Here is a 15242-nt window from a genome sequence, read left to right as displayed (position 1 = left end):
TAGGCCTGGATTAAGTTTAACTCTTTACAAGGCTGCAACACTGCACAGCCCCTTGCAGCTCTTCTCCAGCTCTGTCCCCTCCTCACCTCTCAACCCAGTTTGTTTGTTTACAGCAGCTCATTCCTGTAGTTCTAGGAAATCTCTTCCCAAACCAGATAAAAGCAATTTTGCAGATCACTCACACCCACAGCAGCCAGCAGCCAAAAAGCTCCGGCCCCAAGTGGCGCAGCACATTCCTCCTTCCTCTGCTTCCCTCCCTCCTCCACAAACCTGGCCCAGGGGATTTGAATTGGCTCGAGGGGCTGTGGACTCCAGGGCTGGACCGTTCCCCAGTCTGGGCTTAGGCAGAGCTATGCCTCATTTTGCAGGAGCTGCTGTTAGAAGCCAGGTTACTTTAGCAGTCTGATCCAGTAAGAGCCCAGCATGCTGGTATTACTGATGTTTTCCAAAAATGTCCTCAACCTTACTGGAGGCACTCACCTCTGTGTGATTCCCACCACCTCCAGCTTCCTTTGGGAGCAAATTGCTAATTGACAAAGGGCTGGGAAGAAAAAGAAATAAAGTTCCTGGGCCAGAGCAGATGGAGTAAGGCAAGGCCATGCACCACAGTGCTCCATGCAGCACCTGGCTGTTATGTTACACCCCAATCCCATCCTGTTACAGCCTCTATCCATAGCACAGTCCCTTAGAGCAGGAGCCACGTCAAAGCCAGCCCAAGCTGCTCCCAGACTGTGCTCAGGCACTGAGCTCAGCCTGCAGCACAGATCTGCAGCTGGGACAGCACAGGCTGAAGACAGCAGTTGCACACAGTTGTGGACACAGGGCTGTGACAGTGCAGCACACTGAGTGGCTCCACTCTGGCTGTCACTCAGGAGCACAGGGACTCGCTATGGTGCTTTCCTTCTTTCTCCTCTTCTTGACCAGTGTGACACCCAGCACCATGGACCAGTCAGTGCCAAAACCCCACCATGCACCCAGGGGACAGTAAAGTCAGGGCACTGTGGATTGCTGACACCCAGGGCTCCCCAAGCACCAGAGAGGCAAGGGGAAGAGGAACTGACCAGAGTGTGTGCAATGGCAGCTGCCCCCACACATGTCAGCAAGGAAAAGATCCAAACCAGCCCAATGTTTACCATAGATATTTATTACAAAACACAAAAAATACAAATGGAACATACAAAACATTATCAAAACCGGCCCCACTATAGCATCTACCTGCCCAGGGCCTCTGCAGCACCCAGGGCTCCTGCAGCCACCTGAGGTCCCACATGAACAACCCCTGGTTGAGCAGTCTGAGGTTTCAAGTGTAATCACACTCATAGGGGAACTGCCTCCTCTTCAAATGTTGCTTCTTCTTCCTCAGTTTCCCTGAGCCCACGATACTGTAGTTGTAATCAGATGTGACGTAGGGGATCTCTCCCTCAATTCCTTGCTGGAAAATGGGAAAAATTAAACCAGAAACAACTTTAAGAACTTGTACCTTCAGAGGGGGAAGCACCAAGCAATCACCAAACCCCACTTTGGCATCTGAAACACGAATAGAACATTGTGTTCTCCCAAGGTTTCCATGCTTAAGGACAATTTCACTGAGAGATAACCATCTGCTGATGCCCAGGCATCTCCCAGCACGCATCAGCCTCAGGAATAAGAAAATGGAAAATCTGCCAGCCCGTTGCAGCTCAGTCAAGTCCCACCCCCCTCCTGTGAGCTCCTACCTGGCCCACAAGCACACAGTTAGGGATGGCAATGTCCCCAAGGAGCAGACAATTCACTAGTCTCAGATTCTCTGGAGGCACTGGTGTCAGGATGTGGTAAAGTTTCTTCTCTATATCAACCCCTCGGACAATTCCTAAAAAAAACACATGCAAAGCTCAGTCACTAGGTATCCCTGCTCACTGGCACATCCCTACACATGATTAAGCATCAAAGTCCAAACTGGAACATTAAATTAAATCACACAAGGAAACTGAGACAACTACTGGAATTTTGCAAAGGCCACATGCAGTCTGCTTTCGAGAACATGAACCAGAAAGTGAGTCACTGTGGAGTTCTGAGAAAAGCTCCAAGTGGCACTGTGCAAGGACATTCCCTATAGCTCTTACCACCTGCTAATCAAAGTCCAAGGACTTTGCAGTACAACCTCCAACAGCAGAGAATACACTACACTCATCCCACTTCTCCAGCTGGTTTTAGAAGAGTAGGGTAATTCCATCAATCTGACCCTTTCTGCAAAAACACGGCAGGTGAGAGCAGTAACTCCAGGCGTGCTCACCGAAGCCCAGGCAGTCACAGATTGGTGTCTGTGTCAGCAGCACTGGCCCATCTGTCTGGCACTGAACTTCCTCTGGAATGCAGCAGAGCCCGACCCAGCTGGCATTCACTGCATACATGATGTTGCTGGGAGCAACATCTGTGTGAATAACCCTGAGTGCGACAGCACTGAAAGGTACCTGAGGTGGGAAACAGGAGAGAGAAAAGTGCTCATCAGCTCCACATGGATTGAGTTTGAGTTCCGAGATAAGACTTGTTGAGTACAGACCCTGCACGCTCTCACACCACACCGGCACACAGGCACCAAGGCAGGGCACTCAAAGCAGCTTCTGCACCAACACCTGCATGTGCAGAACACACAGCACACACGTGCTACACCAGCAGCTTGACAGAAGCCTAGCTCTGAGACACCCTGCATACAGTCACTCTGCAGATCAGCGTTTACCCCTCTTCTGAGAAAGAAGTAGGAAGAGAATTGCCCATTGCTTCAGGCTGAGCTCTCTGCACACCCTCCCACAAGCCATCCCAAAAAGCCCCTTTACCTGATATGGCACCAGGCTGTGCAGTGGCAGCACAGCCCCAAAGTCTGGGCTCTGCAGGTGCCCCAAGTATCCCAGGATGGACATGTCATGCAGGATGCCACTGTGCACTCGCCTGAAACAACAACCCCGTGTCAAGTACAACGTGTCCTTCTGCTCAGCCCACGGACTCACAGAGCACTGAACATCCTACTTACACTTCACCTGCCAGCCCTGCCCGAGGGAATTCTGGGTGGATATACAGCAGTTTGTGCTGTGGAGCTGACATGTCCTCCCCTTCAGGGTACTGCCAGCTCTCCATGCTGTCTGCTCCCAGCTGCTTGCACTTGGATTGCTGCTTGCCCTTGGTGTGCAGCCCAGCACTATAGTGGACATGCTCAGGTGTCAGTGGGGACATGGCCTTGCAGTCATAGATGTCCATCTGAACAATGTGGCTGGGTGACAACAGCCGGATGAGATCAATGAGGAGCTGCAGCCCTTCACCTTCAGGAGCACAAGAAACACACAACTGCTGCCACTACTGTGACAGGTGGGACAGCAGTGTTAGCTCAGGTCAGACGTGCTGCGAGTTCCTGTTCCACGTGGTCCTGTGTTACATCCCTCCCACACCTCTCCAGAGCAGACTGACCCCATTTACCTTTCACCCAGCCCATGGTGTTGATGACTAGAGGCACTTCTTTCTTGTAGCAGCTGAACACATATTTCACAACATCAAGGTACCTCTCTGTGTCCTGCTCACAGCTGGTCTGACCATAATACACCATCTTACGGGGCATCTGCTGGTGTGTGAAGGGGGGACCTGGCAAAGAGAGCATCAAACATCCAGTGCCTTCCCCAAGTCAAACCAAAACACTCCCACCCCTTAGCACCACATACCTCCTCTCCCGAAATAACCCACACTCTTCCCACATGCCAGTTGTCCTCCTTGCACAGCCTGCAAGCAGGGGAAACTGGTCTGTCACTTACAAGCTAGGAGCTTTGCTTGTTTCAGGTTAATACTGGGTGTGATTTTTTGTTTGAAATCACTGCTTACACACTTGCAAATCTTTGAAGAACAGTTTATGACAAACCAGTTAAACAGCAAACCAGCCTGGCCACATCCTTTTAGACAGTGACCCATATTTGCAAGACTAAAAAGACAAATAGTTTCCTGTACTCTGATTTCTCCACTCATCAGAACAGCCCAAATTTGTCCACAACCACTTTGGAGTTCTCAAATTAGTTTTATCTATAGATACGTATTTTCCAAAGGAGACCTTTCACATCTGAAAGATCAGACACACCTCAGCACGTATTACCACCTCCACAACACCATCTCTCTTTAAAGCAGATAAAATGAGCAGAAGAACAGCTCCATGTTACTCAGGAAGCTTAAATGTCCCTACAAGAGAACTCAAACATCCCTTGGTTTATTCTTTCCAGGAAACTCTGACAGCTGTGGCAGCAGCTTCCCCTGAAGCAGAGGCTCTGCCTAGAACACCCTGTTTGTTTCAGAAACAGAACAGGCCTCTGGTAACCGCAGGAGCAGCGGAACACATACCCAGGACGGGCTCCGTGACGCTGCTCAGGGACACGCACCCGGGCGGCGTGAATTCCGTCTGGCCGATGTCGCACTCCATGTACTCCACCACGGGAAGGCTGCAGGGAGACTGTGTGTTAGCATCCACCAAAGCAACTATGGCATGACTTGAACGTATCAGAAGAGCAATCTGATTTTGTTCCAGGTTGCAAAGTTGAAATTCATGATTAAAATCTCTCCTTCCCTCAACTACAGCCACGGTGCGTGTTTAAGCATTGTAACTCCTCTACTGAACCCAAACTGCTTGGTGCCCGATGTGCTCCTACTTTCCAAGGCAGTAGTTTAACAGTATTTAAAAAGAAATGTTCAGGAGACAACTTTTCTGAAATCACTCAATACAAGCATGTCTGTTTTTCTGAATTTTGTTTGTGTTTAAAAGCTATGCACCTTGCAGTTCTGATGGCTCTTCTGAGAGACCTGTCAAACAATTTTTTCTTTCTTCCTTTTCCTAAATCTCATTCAGCACTTAAAAGCTTGTAGAGCATGGAAAGACTCACCGGTTCAGTAACAGGTTAATTAGGTATCTGTTAAATGTCGATTTCCCAGTGTTTTTTGGGCCACACACCAGCACCACAGGGACACCTTCATCTTCCGCTGGAAAGAAAAGCAGAGTGTGAACTGGACTGATATTGTCATCACTGACCCACCCTAGGCAATGCCTAAGCTCTAGATGCACATTCTTTATACAGAAAAATGTGATCTTCAATCAGTACGTACTAGTCAGGACACACTCTCAACTTTAACTTATAAATAGTCTGATTTTTTTTTTTTTCGGCTACCTAAGCCCCAGCCTGGCCAAAGGCCTGCACTCACCACAGCAGGCCTGGATCAGCTCCTCCAGCGCCAGGCACATGCTCTCCGACACCAGCAGCCCGCGGTCGGGGCTGCACTTCACGATGCCCACGGACGCCAGGACGGCATCCTCCGGCGTGAAGTTAGACTCCTCCTTTTTCTAGGCGAGAGGGTGAGCACTCAGCACGGGCGGTGCGGGAACAGCGCAGGGCGCAGCGGGCACCGCGCCGCCTCACCTGGGGCTCGAAAACCCGCGACATCGGTGAGTGGCTCAGCAGGAATCGCGTCACCGGCGTGTCCAGGTGCTCCAGCAGCACCACGGCGCAGTCGGGCGAGAACTGCGCCATCACCTTCACCCGCGCCTCTGCAAGAGGCAAGTGCCGCCATCACCCTCAGCCCCGCGCCCGCCCGCGAAATGGCACCCGCCCGCTCCCCGGCGCCCCGCGCACAAAATGGCCGCCCCCCGCACCGCCCGCGAAATGGCGCCCGCCCGCGCCCCCGTCCCGTCCCGCACTCACGGCGACGGACGCGGTGCGAGCGCATGGCGGCGCGGGCGGCGGCGCGCAGCTGGCGGAGGGCGGCGGCGGGAGGCCGAGCACCGGGCAGCGCCTCCAGGCTGAGAGCGCAGTGCGTGGTCGGCGAGAAGACCGGCAGTCCCGGGTGGTGCGAGGCCACAGCGAAGCCCAGCAGGCGGACGGCACCATAGAGGCAGCGCAGGCGGCACTTGCCGGTGAAGGTCAGCGCCTGCAGGACGGAGCGGGCAGTCAGGCGGTGCGGGGCGCGGCGGGACCGGCGCGCTGCGGGCGCTGCTCACCTGCCGCGGCGCCAGCAGCAGCACGGCCGTGCCCTCCGCCGCCTCCACGGCCACCAGCCCCGGCTCAGCCGGCGGCACCATCCCGATGCGAGTGAAGGAGGCGGCGAACTCCCGCCAGGCTGCCTCCGCCCGGCTGGCGCGGGCCAGGGTACGGGCCGGAGCCCGGCGGGGGCGGTGGCGCCGCGCGGGCATGACCGCCGAGCCTCCTCCGCCTCCCGGGGCCGCCCCTCGCCCCGCCCGGTGCCAGGCCCCGCCCGCCGCCGCCGCCCCGTTAAGAGCCGCCCGCGCGGCGCGGTGCGCGGCCGCCCCGCCATGCCGCCGCCCGTGCTGCTCCTGTGCCTCTGCGCGGCTGCCGCCGCCGCCTCCTCGTTCAGCCTCGGCGGCGATCACCGCCTGGCCGGGCTGTTCCCGCTGCACACCGCGCCGCGCCGGGACGCTGCCAGCCTGCTCGTGCGCGGCTGCGATGAGTGAGTGCCCGTGCTGCCCGAACCCCAGCGTGCTGTCCTTCCTCCCTAACAACCACTCTCGATTCCATAGCGCTTCCTTCAAGAGCCACGGCTACTGCCTGTCCCAGGCCATGCGTTTCGCCGTGGAGGAGATCAACAACTCCAGCACGCTGCTCCCCAATGTCACCCTGGGCTACGAAATCTATGACACCTGTTCTGAGCCTACCAACTTCCACGCCACGCTGTGCGCCCTTGCTCGTAAAGGGAGGCAGGATGTCCAGGTGCTCCCCAGTTTCCAACACTATGAACCCCAGGCTGTGGCTGTCATTGGCCCTGACAGCAGTCGGCTGGCCCTCACCACAGCCGCTGTTCTCAGCCTCTTTCTTGTACCGGAGGTAAGTGCAGCTCCTGCGGCTCATGAAAAACAGGGATCCAAATGAGTGATGGTTTCAGGGAGGGTGAGCTTAGAGCTGAGGAGCCTGGTAGAGCTGGAAATGCAGCCCCTCTGTGTGTGCTGTTGCAGGATCCTTCCCAGGCAGTTGGTGGGCTGGCTTGCCATCTATCACTGCTTTTTCCTGCTTCAGCATGCTTGGCACTGGGTTCACTGCCTGTCCAGCTCTGAAAAGGTTGCCTGTGCCATTAGCTCTGAGGGGTGCAGCTGCCTGGGCCAGCACATCCCCCTTTCCCCTGGCTCCCTTTGCAGATCAGCTACGAAGCCTCCACGGAGTCGCTGAGCCTGAAGCGGCTGTACCCCTCTTTCCTGCGCACCATCCCCAGCGACAGGCAGCAGGTGAAGGCCATCTTCTTGCTGCTGCAGCACTTTGGCTGGACCTGGGTGGTGCTGCTGGGCAGCGACAACACCTACGGCAGGGCTAGCCTAGATGCCCTGCAGGAGCTGCTGACTGCAGGCAATGTGTGTGTGGCCTACCGAGGCACCCTCCCTGTCAACTCGGATGCCAACAACCCAGAGCTTCATAACCTGGTCCAAATCCTCACAGATGTCAAGGTCAATGTCACTGTTGTGTTCTCCACCAGAGGAAGCGCTCTGCCGTTCTTTGAGGTGGTGGTCCAGAGGAACATCACGGGTATGGTGTGGGTGGCCTCTGAAGACTGGTCGTTGGCTCCAAGTATCTGGCAGGTGCCTGGCATCCAGAACATTGGTTTGGTGTTTGGGATGGCAATTGAGAAGCCAGAGTCCACGATGCTGGAACGATTTGAAGCTTGGAAGATGTTGGAGGAAGGCGCTGAGGCTGAGTGTGCCAGCAGTGCAGAGGCAGGCAGGGAATCTGGGGGGAACATGCAGCTGGACTGCACCCAGTGCTGCACTGGCTGCCGTGCACTCGCCACTGTCCCTGACATGTATGATGCTCAAGGCTCCTTCAACGTCTACTCGGCCGTATATGCCGTGGCCTATGGCCTCCATGACCTGCTGGGCTGTGCCTCGGGGGCCTGCAGCAAAGGCACTGTCTATCCCTGGCAGGTAAGAGCAACCTTGTGGAAGAAGATCCATGAGGATCCTTTCCCACAGGGAAGGATTTTTCCACTGTGCCCAAAGGGTTCCTGTCTTTCTCAAAGGCTCAAATCCCAGCTGAAGACCCTTTGTGGGCTTCAGCTGCCCCTCAGAGCAGCCAAGACCTAGATCTAGACTCCATCCTAGGTCATTTGCTCCTTTACCACCAGGCCCTCACTGGATGGGATTTCCTGCAGTTGATGGGGGACTGGAAAGCAGCTGCAGGACAGAAGAAGCATCCTCCAGCACATCTCCCTCCCAATGGCAGGAGTCATGCCATTGGAAGGGCTCCTCTCTCACCCTTCTGTTTTACAGCTCCTACAAAAGATTAGGCAAGTAAACTTCACCCTGTACAAGAGCCCAATCTCTTTTGATGCCAATGGGGACATTCATAAAGGCTATGACATTATCATGTGGAAGTGGAGGGGCCCAAACTGGGCTTCTGATGTGATAGGAACCTTCCGTGTGAACCCTGACAGACTGAGCATTGACCCAGACAAAATCCTGTGGCACACAGAAGATGGCCAGGTACTGTTCTGCACCTAGGTCTTGTTTATTGCTCACTTCTAAGCTGACTGCACCCCAATGCCACCAGTTTTGGAGTGTTTCCTCATAGCAGGGCAAAACTGAGGGCAGAAGGGGTGCCAGAGTGCTGCTGAGCCTGAACTGTGCTGCTGCCTACCAAGCTGACCCTGTCTGTGCTCCTGGCAGGCTCCCAGCTCGGTGTGCTCTGAGCCCTGTGAGCCAGGGGAGATGCGGCTGCAGCAGAGCCGCCACAAATGCTGCTTCAGCTGTGTGGCCTGTCCACCAGGAACCTTCCTGAACACATCGGGTCAGTACACCCCAGGGTCTGCTCCTGCCCCTTCCTCCTCTGCCCACATCCTACCTCCTGCTCCTGCCTCACCATTCCTAGCCTCTCACCTCCTGTGGTCAGTAAAATCTCCAAGCTGACTGAAGGCAGTGGGTCTGGCTCCTGTTTGCTAACCAGTGGGTATGCAAAGCCCATGCCCTTTGTTTTCCGGGGAGTACTGCCCACAGGTGAGCCCACCTGGGCAAACAGAGCTCCTTTGCCTGTGACAGGGAAAGGGGATGTCCGGCCCAGTAGCTGTTCCCTGCACCACATCCTTTGCCAGGGAAATTCAACCTAGTAGTTGCCTTTGTGCCCCAGATGGCACACAGAGCTTCTGCACTACGTGGTCACCAGCACCTGGCATATGGAAATGTCTCCTGCCTCAGGATCACCAGCCACAATGACAAACCCCTTCCTGGCAGCTAGTCCCTCAACACCCTTGGCCTGTGGAGCAGGCAAGGGCAGCTCTGGGGACAGTGGGAGCAGACAGCACTCCTACATGGTACTGTCCCATCCAACAGCAGCTGCTGCAGATCCTTCCCAGGTTACAGCTGATGCATGGGCCCCTTCCCACCCACACCCCCATTGCCCTGAGCCTCACACAGCCGAGCCCCTGTCTCAGCCCAAGCCATGGATTTTGGAAGAGTTCACGGTGTGAATTTTAGGTGGGGGGGTCTTTTGGGAAAAGAGCCACCTCTGCTACCCCAGGCCAGGGAGTGCCCGCAGGAAGGAGTAAGCGTGATGGATGAGCAGAGCCCAGGGAGATGTGGGCTGGGCTCTGCACCGCAGAACTCTTACCAGGTCTTAGGCGTGTGAGGTGTCCATGTCCTCCGCAGACCCCTTTGACTGCCAGGCCTGTGGCTTGGACGAATGGGCCCCAGCAGGGAGCGAGGTCTGTTTCAACCGCACCGTCGAGTTCCTGTCCTGGTCCGAGCCCCTCTCCTGGGCGCTGCTGGCCCTGGCTGCTCTTCTCATGCTGCTCATAGTGGCGCTGGCTGTCCTGTTCGCCCTCAACGCCTCCACACCTGTGGTCAAGTCTGCGGGCGGGAAGACGTGTTTCCTCATGCTGGGCTCCCTGGCCTGCACCTGCAGCAGCCTCTTCTGCTACTTTGGCGAGCCCTCGCGGGTGGCGTGCCTCCTGCGGGTGCCGCTCTTTGGCATCAGCTTCACCGTGTTCCTCTCGTGCGTGGCGACCCGCTCCTTCCAGATCCTCTGTATCTTCAAGCTGAACGCGCGCTGCCCCGCGCTGTACGAGGCGTGGATGCGGCGCCAGGGGCCGGTGCTGTTCATGGTGGCCAGCACGGCGGCACAGGTGCTGCTGTGCGTGGTCACCGAGGCCGCCAGCCCCTCGGTGCCGCGCCGGGAGTACAGCGCGCGGGACGAGTGGGTGGTGCTGGAGTGCGGCCACAACGCCGCGGCCGACGCTGCCATCGTCTACACCGTGCTGCTCAGCGCCGGCTGCTTCGTGCTCAGCTACGCGGGCACCGACCTGCCCGCCGCCTACAACGAAGCCAAGAGCCTGACCGTGAGCCTGCTGCTGCACCTGGGCTGCTCGGCCGCCGTGCTCTGCTCGCAGGGCGCGCTGCGCGGCCGGGCCGAGGCGACGGCGCGGGTGCTCAGCACGCTGGGCACGCTCGCAGCACTGCTGGGCGGGTACTTCATGCCGCGGGCATTCGTTATCCTGCTGCGGCCGCACCAAAACACGGCCGAACACTTCCAGATGGCCATCCAGGAGTACACGCGCCGCCAGGCCGCCGCCTGAGCCGCGGGGCTCCACCCGCACCGCGCCTCCCCCGCCCGCGGGGACCGGCCCTCGGCCCCGGCCGCGCGCTCTCGGCGTCACTGCCGGCGGCCGCTGACGCCACGTCCGGCGGTGGCGGCTGCCGGTGGGCCCCGGTGCTCGGCCATGGCGGCGGCGGCGGCGCACAGCGTGCGGGTGCTGCGGGAGCTGAACCGGCAGCGCGCAGCCGGGCAGTTCTGCGACGCGACGCTCGGCGTGGGCGGCCGCGAGTTCCGCGCGCACTGGCCGGTGCTCGCCAGCTGCTCCCGCTTCTTCCGCGCGCGCGGCCCCGGCGGGCCCGTGGCGCTGCCCGACGGCCTCGCCGACACCTTCCAGCTGCTGCTCGACTTCTTCTACACGGGGCGCCTGGCGCTCACGGCGCACAACCGCGCCCGCCTGCTGGCGGCCGCCGAGCAGCTCGGCGTGCCCGACGCCGTGGCGCTGTGCCGCGCTTTCCGCCCGCGGCCCCGCCGCGCCGCCGCCGCCGCCCGCCCGGAGCCCGCGGCGGCCCCGCAGCCCGGCGGGCAGGCGGTGCGTGAGGGGGGCGGGGAGGGGACGGCGGGGCCCGGCGGGGAGGCGGCGCCGTGACGCCGCTGTTCCCTCGCAGGGCTCCCCCTCAGCCCCGGAGGAGGCGGCGGTGGGTGGCGGCGGGCGGGGGGACGGCGACGCCGAGCCCCTTCCCGAGAACAAGGTGCTGCGGAGCAAAAAGAGCACCCCCGCTCCGGGAAAGGCACCGGCGAGCAGAAAAGGTACAGCGGTGCCGGTCGAGTGCCCCACATGTCATAAAACCTTCCTCAGCAAATATTATCTTAAAGTGCACAACAGGTAAACGCTCCGGTTTCTCCTTTTCCTTGCACGCGGGGGGGACGCGCCGCCCCCACGGCTCGGCCCTTCCCGGGAGGGGGGAAAGGGCGGCCCGGTTTCTGACAGCTGGTCCCAACACCTCGGCATCCCCCGGGTGGTAAAGGAGGGTCTCCGCTGCCCCTGGGAGTGCTCTGGGCTGGGGGAGGGTTATATGTCAATGAAAGGCGTCCCAGAGCTGCAGCGACTGCCCTGAGCTGGGGCTCGGGAAGGCCATGTGAGGGGCTCCTCGGGGGCTGCACTAGCTACAGGTGGGAGATGGCAAATCCCCCCGGGCTGGGGGGAGTTTCTGAGGTTGCAGGGGACATATGGCTCGGTTTTATGTGGAGCTCCAGGGTGGACCACCGAGAGCAGGGCATGGCCTTGCAGTGAGACTTTTGCTTCATTTGTGTTGGGGAAGACTCTTGGCCCTGCAGAAATGGTGGTCCATGGAGCACAACAGGCACTGACAGCTGTGCTATTGAGAGGACACAAAGGTGGCATAAAAACAGCTTTAGGGCATTTTGGGGGTGGGGGGAAGTACCCCCTTCACCCTTCCCTGTGACCTCCTGGGCCTGACTGTGTAGATGTTGTTGGCAGGCAGTGATGGGATTCTGTATTTGCATACCCCAAGGAAACACACTGGAGAGAAGCCATTTGAGTGTTCCAAGTGTGGCAAATGTTACTTTAGAAAAGAGAATCTTCTGGAACACGAAGCCAGGAACTGCATGAACCGATCGGAACAGGTACGCCCAGGAGCTGCCCTGCTGGGCTAGAATGTGGCTGCCATGTGGCAGGAGGGGAGTTGGGAGCTTTTCCCAGTCCCAGCCCAGTTCCAAACAGACCCCATGTCAGCATCACGTGGCACATATTCCATGGCCGGGACTCATGCCTGATGCACAACACAGCCCTCACTTTCAGCACACTATCACTGTATTGTACAGCATTTGGCTCCTGTGGGTGTGGGCTGAATGCTGTAGCTGGGTGCCAGTGCCATGTGCAGGGCAGGGGGCTGAGCTGTGGGCTCCAGGTCAGACTCTGGGTCCTGCAGAAGCCAACATCACCCTGTTTCTCACAGGTATTCACATGCTCGGCCTGCCCAGAGGTGTTCAAGCGGCGGATGGAGCTGCGGCTGCACATGGTGTCACACACCGGGGAGATGCCATACAAGGTCAGTAGGGCCTGCATCCAACATCCCTATGGATGCTGCTGGATACTGGCACAGATCAGGGGCAAGCCTTTCCCTTTTAGGGCAGCCCAGCCCATCAAGAGCTGAGGGCACCAGTTCCCTTCTCTTGTCCGTGATAGTCCAGTCAGAGTTGTTCCCTGTCTCTGAACCAAAATGTGATCCAGAGAGGCACCACAGCCAAAGGCTTCCTGTAGCTGCACCAGGAATCTGTGTTCTATTCCCCCACTGGTCCTCTCCTTGCTTTGAAACCACTCTTTGGGGGCAGCGGGAAGCTGACCCCATTCTCCTGTCTCACAGTGCTCCTCCTGCTCACAGCAGTTCATGCAGAAGAAGGACCTGCAGAGCCACATGATAAAGCTGCACGGCGCACCCAAGCCCCACGCGGTAGGGACCGGGGGTTTTGGGGAGGGTGTGATCCTGAGTTGTGGACCTGGCCTAAGGAATGGCACAATATTATGTTGGGCTCTATCAGTGAGGGGGTGGGGCACAGAGCTACTGGAATTTGGCTGTTTTGGGTACAGGAGCAGCCCACAGATCCAAGCACTGACCAGCACTTCATCTCTGTTGGGCTGTCCTGTCTCATTAGGTGTCTGAGCTGGGGGTGCTGCCTTGGCTTCCGCAGGAGGAGCTGAGGAAAGGCTGGGTGTGAGTGGGTCTGGGGTGGGTGTTCCTCAATCCTAACACCTTCCTCTCCTGTGGCCTTGCAGTGCTCAACCTGCTCCAAGTGCTTTCTGTCCCGGACAGAGCTGCGCCTGCACGAGGCCTTCAAGCACCGCGGAGAGAAGCTGTTTGTGTGCGAGGAGTGCGGGCACAGGGCCTCGAGCCGCAATGGCCTCCAGATGCACATCAAGGCTAAGCATAGGTACAGTGACCCGTGTCCTCTCTCATGTCACCCTGGCTCTCCTGGCTGCAGTCTCTGCCCCACAGGCCCGGGGGTTGGCTGAAAGTCACCCTCTTCCCAGAGGGGCTGAAGCTGGCGGAGGCAGATGTGACGGTGACATTTCCCTGCCCACAGGAACGAGCGGCCCTACGTGTGTGAGTTCTGCCACCACGCCTTCACGCAGAAAGCCAACCTCAACATGCACCTGCGCACACACACTGGCGAGAAGCCCTTCCAGTGCCATCTCTGCGGCAAGACCTTCCGGACACAAGGTACCCCTGGCTCCAGAAAGCAGCTTCCCCAGGAGCAAAGCCATGCTCTTGAGTCCAGGCTGATACCAAGAAAAGCACATTTCTGTCACCTGCACTGTTCTGATGGCACAGAAGGGGAATGAGCTGGTGTTGTTCATTACCCTTAGCTGGAGCAGGTAGCTACTGCTTGTGCTGCTCTTGCCTTCCTAGCCAGCCTAACAGTCCCTGGGATGGGTTGCACAGGCTGTGCTTTTGACCAGCCACTCTCCCTGTGTCCCCCTGTTAATGGCAGCGAGTCTGGACAAGCACAACCGGACGCACACCGGGGAGCGGCCGTTCAGCTGCGAGTTCTGCGAGCAGCGTTTCACGGAGAAGGGGCCGCTGCTGAGGCACGTCGCCAGCCGGCACCAGGAGGGGCGGCCCCACTTCTGCCACATCTGCGGCAAGACATTCAAAGGTAACGTGCTCTCATGGGGTTCTGCAGGAGCTGCCTCCTTCCCGTGGGTGGGTTGGCACTCTGTGAGCCTGTATGACACGGAGCTGCTGCCAACAGGCTCTCATTTCCCTTCCCAGCGGTAGAACAGCTGCGCGTTCACGTTCGCCGGCACAAGGGAGTGAGGAAGTTTGAGTGCATTGAGTGTGGCTACAAATTCACACGGCAGGTGAGGCCTTCCCCAGCTCCAGCCCCCATGCTGCACTGGGAGCCAGCCCTCACTGGGTCTCTCCACATTCCCCTTCTTTTGCAGGCTCACTTAAGGCGCCACATGGAGATCCACGACCGAGTGGAGAACTATAACCCTCGACAGCGGAAGCTGCGGAACCTCATCATCGAGGATGAGAAGGATGTGATGGTGGTGCTGCAGCCAGAGCTGGAGGTGGGCTCAGCCGAGGTCATCGTGGAGTCACTGGCCCGTGGGCCACTGCCCGAGGAGGTCCCTGCACAGAAACTCTGTTCAAATGAGAACTTGTCCCCTGCAGATATGATTGAGCAATCACTGATTATAACCACAACGATTCCTGAAGACTGTGAGACGTAGTGTTGCCACCCATCCCCTTACACTGCAACAGAGTAAAGCATTAAGCTGAGCCACTTTCTGCCACATTTGTTCTTTTGAGCCCCTCCCCTTCTTTTCTGCCAATGTCCAATTTCAGGCTGCAGGGAAAGAAAGTCACCATGATGTTGTGACTGAGTGTCAGATGAAGAAGTGTCTCAGAATGGTCACTCTACTCAGTGTCCATGTGTGGTGTGCAGTGGGACGGGATTGACCTCCCTGTGTCATACTGCTTCACTTTCTGACGCCTGAGGAGCTGGTGCTGCCCTTCCCTTTCCTCCAGCCCTCTCACCCTGCCTGTGATTAAAGCTCACCTTAGCCCACAGAGTGGCTCTGCCCATTCCTTAACTCCTCCTTTTAACTTGTGCCTTATTTCTCCTTTGTTTTGTTAAGCTTTTGTCAGTTGCTCTTTCCCCCATTAAAGGCAGAGCATGACCCTCATCTGCTCA

General features: G+C 57.8%; 3 protein-coding genes across 3 annotated transcripts; 2 read left to right on the top strand and 1 right to left on the bottom strand.

Moving 5' to 3' along the window:
• Nucleotides 1–1128: 1128 nt before the first annotated feature.
• Nucleotides 1129–6276, bottom strand: NOL9 (nucleolar protein 9). The gene is made up of 12 exons (XM_079326141.1): nt 5996–6276; nt 5700–5925; nt 5418–5545; nt 5203–5341; nt 4887–4983; nt 4351–4448; nt 3448–3609; nt 3008–3293; nt 2814–2925; nt 2273–2450; nt 1716–1849; nt 1129–1432 (listed from the first exon to the last, which is right to left on the bottom strand). The coding sequence occupies exons 1-12, from the start codon at nt 6185–6187 to the stop codon at nt 1301–1303; spliced, it is 1884 nt and encodes a 627-aa protein (XP_079182267.1). The 5' UTR covers nt 6188–6276; the 3' UTR covers nt 1129–1300.
• TAS1R1 (taste 1 receptor member 1) lies at nt 6163–10690 on the top strand. The gene is made up of 6 exons (XM_079326163.1): nt 6163–6462; nt 6533–6836; nt 7145–7921; nt 8267–8479; nt 8663–8783; nt 9638–10690. Exons 1-6 carry the CDS (start codon nt 6308–6310, stop codon nt 10561–10563), a joined length of 2496 nt encoding a protein of 831 aa, XP_079182289.1. The 5' UTR covers nt 6163–6307; the 3' UTR covers nt 10564–10690.
• On the top strand, nt 10598–15234 carry ZBTB48 (zinc finger and BTB domain containing 48). Its single transcript, XM_079326144.1, has 10 exons — nt 10598–11112; nt 11189–11406; nt 12056–12167; nt 12500–12592; nt 12908–12994; nt 13318–13472; nt 13626–13762; nt 14034–14198; nt 14315–14403; nt 14488–15234. Exons 1-10 carry the CDS (start codon nt 10708–10710, stop codon nt 14776–14778), a joined length of 1752 nt encoding a protein of 583 aa, XP_079182270.1. The 5' UTR covers nt 10598–10707; the 3' UTR covers nt 14779–15234.
• The last annotated feature ends 8 nt before the right edge of the window (nt 15235–15242 follow it).

This window comes from Erithacus rubecula (genome assembly GCF_903797595.1).
Source record: "Erithacus rubecula genome assembly, chromosome: 24".
Lineage (NCBI taxonomy): Eukaryota > Metazoa > Chordata > Aves > Passeriformes > Muscicapidae > Erithacus > Erithacus rubecula.
This window is presented reverse-complemented; position numbering and strand designations above follow the sequence as displayed.